Here is a 5,265-nt window from a genome sequence, read left to right as displayed (position 1 = left end):
GCCTCTCCCCCTAGGCGGTTAAAGTCCGATCGTCATGACACTGTTGATTATGGAGGTATCTCTCCGATCATTACTCGGAAGAAACCCAACGGTTTGAGTGATTGTAATTTGGCGGTTAAAATGACTCCTGCTTTCAGCATGACTAACCTCAGCTGTCCTCCTTCTCTTAATTCCAGTCCTTCTCCATTAAAAGGATCTTCACCTGCTTCGGTGTCTGTTTTTAATTTAGCGATAGAGCCGTCCCAATGTGTGAGTAGTACCTCTTATCTAATGTATACTAATATAAATACAGTATCTAATGTATGCTAATATGGAGGTTGTAGTACTTGTTAATGTAATACCCTCTGATATAAATACACTGTACAGTGTCTTTGTTGGTCTTTTTATTTTTAAATTTTTAAGTTTATGTCTGTCCATTGGAACTATTGTGTCTCCATTATTTTAATTATGTGTCTACTCTCTGTCTCTTTCCCTCCACTTGTTTAGTGTCTTACTGTACACATTCTCCTCCATTAGTAAGGACAGGATATTAATTAAAACTTGCTAAATACTTGTACATCAAACATTAATTTTCACTAAATCCGCTAATACAGTATATTACTAGCAGCTGCTGGTGAGCTCAGATTACATGTTGCCATAGCAAAAGCCTTACACTTGTATCAGCACTACACAGCCTTTGGATCATAATCGGGTACATGTAGAGACCTTGCAGTTTGATATGTGACAGTACATGTACCTCTTCTTTCTCCCCCCCCCTCTCCCTCTCTCTCTCTCTCTCTCTCTCTCTCTCTCCTTATCTCTCTCTGTTGGCAGTGATAAGAGGATGTGTCTCCTGATATCATCATGGGATACTGTGTTGTGCTTCATTATAATTATTAGTTAAATGGTTTCTGATGATCTAATATTGTCTACACTTACCCTGTGTACTCTCTCTTCCTTTGTGATAGCTCATGTACGTGTACTTGTATACCTCATGACCTTGCTCTGTACTGTATCCTATTCTTTTAATCGTTATATCTTATACTTGCTCATTCTTACTAGTACTACAGTATTGCTGGAACATTGTAATTTTGGTACTATTGAAGTGTTGTCCAATATTTATGATAAAATACAACTGAACTCCATTACAACTGCTGGAGTGTGTCAGTATCTTGTGTTGTTGTTATTGTCATTTCTTATTGTTTTTTGTTCCATCAACAGTAAAACAAGCTCTTATTAACTTGTCCTATTAAAATTATTTTGTTTATTATTTTTAACTCTTTATTCACACAATAACAGCTCTATAGTTAGCATACTAGTACTTGTTGTTATTATTATTTTGTGTCTCTTATGTAATACCCTATCAACCCTTCCTTTGAAATATTCCAAAAATGTCCCAAATATTTGAAATATGTGCATTAGAGGATGGAGGGGTTTTCCATTTTAGTACATCAATAATTATTATTAATTACAAGTACATGTACATCTTATGATTCTCATTATATTATCATTTGTTACCAAATTGTGCTAACTCCGTTACTAATAGTCTACTAATTATGGCACTCTTCTTAATTGTATTATTATTGATATGCTATTGGATTAGCTGGTACAGTAACTTTAAGTTCCTTCCAAAATTTTTTTCAAAATATACTCCCTTGGACTGGAATCATGCTACAATGTAGCCAGTCAGCTGTTTAAATACCCTTTCTAGTGATGAGGCTATCGTGGGTCGTACTATAACATGACATGAACATGTTTCTGTGGTCAGTGTCAGTCGTTGTTTGAAAACACGTCTTGTGAGTAATTAATAATTAACTGGTTAGCTCTTCTCTGGCCAATTCTAACACAACAACTGATGATCAATATGAGGCTCACCGTCTCCTCTCCTCTATAAGCAGCTGGAATTCAAATCATTGCCTTGATACTGTTTACTGTATTCATAGCTACAAATGGGCTCACTCATAAACACATACTCAGTACATGCCCTCATGATATATCAGTCACTCACTGAGTGAGTGTGTGTGTGTACCTACACTTACATTCCAGCATTCATTGGAGTGTGTGGTGTTTGTGTACAACTGAATGAGATTGTATTCTTTGTTTATTATATGAGTACTTGTCACCTCTTTTTATTTATTGTTCCACAGCAGCTGTGTGAAAAGAGAGAGAGAGAGAGAGAGATGGGTCAATGTTCTTGTTGATTCTATTTATGTGATTATTGTAAAGTTGTGTCTTTAATAAAGGACACAACACTATCATGACACAGGCCAGTAGTAATAGTAGCAGCACCTGCTCATTTGAATTTACTATAGTATGTGTATAATTTCATTATTTGTGTCTGCCAGTATTTGTGTATTTTAATTTGTTTATTATTGGCAGGTCCCACCTACTAAAGAAGGATACTTGTTTAAGAAAGGAGGGTAAGCCATTGTTGTTTGTTGCTGTTTATTGTTGTTTGTTGTTGTTTATTGTTAGTAAGAGGAATGACAAACCCTATCAAAGGCGCTGGGTTGTGTTTGATGGTGAAGACTTGAAATATTTCAAAGCAAAAGGAGAGAAAGTTAGAGTCACAATCCAATATATTGTACATATTAACCTTCCCTGCCTCCTCCTTCTCTCTCTCTCTGTTAGGAATCTGATGCTCGTAATAATGTGAAGTTATCAGAGATGATCGACATTAAGAGAGTATCTGATGTATGTCTAATACCATATACAGTGTGTGGATGATAATGATACCTCTTCCCTCCTGTAGCCCGACCATAACTCAAGGTTTGATCTGGTGGTTATTAACAGAGTGTTCCAGTTCTATGCTGATAATGATGGTAAGGACTGGTAGCCATTATCAATATATTGAGGAATGTTTATTTTTTTATTTTATTTGTAGACGAGGCACAACTTTGGGTCAGTGTCTTACATGCTGCAATCAGCAAATATAACGTAATTAATTAATTAATTAATTAATATTAATTAATTATATGATAATTGTTCGATTAGCCTCAAGATGAACAGTCTTGTAAAGTAGGAGGCAACATGAACGAACCTGATAAAGAAGGATTCATCATGAAACAAGGACACGGGAGGTTCGCTGGGTTTAGACAAAGGTACGTCAATTGATACACTGGTATACCGGCAGTGGTACACTGGTACACTGGTGAAATGTGTTTCTTAATAGATATGTGGCACTGAAAGGAGCTAAGTTTGCTTATTACGACAGCAAAGAGGTACGCCCCTGCAATTAATAATATTAATTAACATTATTGTTGTTGTTAATGTTAGGATTTTGTTCAAGGGAAGCCAATCCATGTCCTTGATATGAGACTGGCGATGGTTAAACCTGAAGCTGGTGGAAAGAGCCGATTTACAATAACAATGCCAAACCAGAGATCATACATGTAATGAATGGATGTATTTATTAGTTTATTAATTATTATTAATATTATTATTTTAATAGTTTCCAAGCGTCCAATGAAGCCAACAGGATGGAATGGATTGAGAAACTGTCCAATGCCATATTGACTGGACTGAACCTGGCACCTGAACAGAAGGAGGGAAAGAAAGGAGTGAGGGCAGCTGTAAGTGATGAATATTAATAACTGTTAATAACTACCCCATACCATATTGTATCTATTTATAGGATATACTGGAAAGGATACAGAAGAATCCTTCCAATAAGAAATGTGCCGACTGTGGTGATGAAGGTATCATTAACCTAATGTTAATAATAATATTAATGAATCTTATTAGACCCATCATGGGGTGTGGTCAATAGAGGTATCATGGTCTGTATTGAGTGCTCAGGAGTCCACAGAGCAATGGGAGTTCATATATCTAAAGTTAGGTCTGTCGAACTGGACACTGAGATATGGACCGACACTCTCATTAACGTAAGAAGAATTATATTATTATTATTATTATTATTATTATTATTATTATTATTATTATTATTATTTATAATCCAGTTGATGGTCACTATTGGTAATTATTCTGCTAATTTGTTTTGGGAGAGACACTTCAAAGGTGAGAGGATACCGACTGATTGTCCTAGAGAGATTCGCGAGTCCTTCATTCGCTCAAAGTACGAGAGTAAGTCCTGGGTACCTGATAATGCACTGGCCAACCAGGAGGAGCTGGATAAGGTGGGTGGAGCAGTAGGTGTGGTCTGTATCACGTGATTATTTGCGTAGGCGTTGTGTTCGGCAGTGATTGATGATGACCTGATGTTAACTACAGAATTACTTGTTAAAGGAGCTAACGTAAATTAATATTTATTTATTTTATTTATTTATTTATTATTACAGCCTTGTTGTAATGTTAAAGATAGTTCTGATCCTGAACTAAACACACGTAAGTTAATGATACTATCCCTGTACTATAGCCCATGGTTTTTTCCAAAAAATGGCCCCGAAATCACCCCTAATTTTTATTACATTTTCTAATACATATTGATGTCCTTATGCTGTGTAGAAAGTTTGAGCCAATTCCGACTTCAATTTTTTAGTTATGGCCATTTTTAAGATGAGCGTACTATAGCCCATCATTCATCATTCATTATTATTATTATTATTATTATTGTTGTTTTTTTTCTCTTCAGCTCTTGCTATAGCAAGGTCCAATAGTCAGCCATTACAAGTTGAACTGTTGGAACAAAATGGAGCGCTAGTTGATATTAATAATGATGTAAGAAACATTCTTTGATAATATTAATTATTAATATTATTTCTTTTAGTCTTCAATACAGACCATTAGTAAAAGAGGGTATCTACATAAAACTGGTTCAGAGAGACTCGGCTGGAAGAGAAGATACTGCACCATTGATAACTTTAGGGGACTGGAATACTTCAAGACAGACACAGTGAGAGAGAGAGAGGGAGAGAGAGAGAGAGAGAGAGAGAGAGAGAGAGAGAGAGAGAGAGAGAGGGAGAGAGAGAGAGGGAGAGAGAGAGTAGACAGTGTTAATCTGTTCAATATAGTGATTATCTTTTATGGTCAAAGTGACATTAGGCGTGTGTTTGTGAAAGAATGTATCATATTTCTTTACTCATTCTGCACCAGCTGCTCTCATTCCTTACATTCTCCCCCCCCCATAGGACCCGGAAATATTGGGTAATATTGGAGTAAATGATATCCTGGGGGTCTGCCAGTGTGAGGATGAAGTCAATGGGCGTGGTCATTGCTTTGAAGTGATCACAGCCGCTAGAGCCTATCTGTTCTCAGCTGATACTGATACTGATATGAGTGATTGGATCAGTGTCGTCAGACAGGTAGGAAAGGGTTAAACTAATAAAC

General features: G+C 36.3%; 1 protein-coding gene across 1 annotated transcript; it reads left to right on the top strand.

Annotated features, from left to right (window-relative positions):
- Positions 1–6: 6 nt before the first annotated feature.
- On the top strand, positions 7–5,258 carry LOC100639879 (arf-GAP with Rho-GAP domain, ANK repeat and PH domain-containing protein 1-like). Its single transcript, XM_020002288.1, has 18 exons — positions 7–249; positions 2,359–2,399; positions 2,455–2,539; positions 2,611–2,673; positions 2,732–2,801; positions 2,864–2,916; positions 2,974–3,080; positions 3,152–3,200; positions 3,256–3,371; positions 3,431–3,551; positions 3,614–3,677; positions 3,724–3,863; positions 3,939–4,115; positions 4,164–4,232; positions 4,278–4,323; positions 4,571–4,656; positions 4,706–4,831; positions 5,067–5,258. Exons 1-18 carry the CDS (start codon positions 121–123, stop codon positions 5,253–5,255), a joined length of 1,731 nt encoding a protein of 576 aa, XP_019857847.1. The 5' UTR covers positions 7–120; the 3' UTR covers positions 5,256–5,258.
- Positions 5,259–5,265: the final 7 nt, after the last annotated feature.

The sequence above is a fragment of the Amphimedon queenslandica genome, unplaced genomic scaffold (genome assembly GCF_000090795.2).
Source record: "Amphimedon queenslandica unplaced genomic scaffold, v1.1 AMPQUscaffold_12943, whole genome shotgun sequence".
Taxonomy (NCBI): Eukaryota; Metazoa; Porifera; class Demospongiae; order Haplosclerida; family Niphatidae; genus Amphimedon; species Amphimedon queenslandica.
This window is presented reverse-complemented; position numbering and strand designations above follow the sequence as displayed.

Excerpts from the sequence above, each read along its gene's own strand:
- LOC100639879 (XM_020002288.1), top strand. The coding sequence starts at position 121 with ATGACTCCTGCTTTCAGCATGACTAACCTCAGCTGTCCTCCTTCTCTT. Across the intron at positions 250-2,358 it reads CGATAGAGCCGTCCCAATGT|GTCCCACCTACTAAAGAAGG; the intron begins GTGAGTAGTACC and ends TATTATTGGCAG. Across the intron at positions 4,657-4,705 it reads TAGTTGATATTAATAATGAT|TCTTCAATACAGACCATTAG; the intron begins GTAAGAAACATT and ends TATTTCTTTTAG.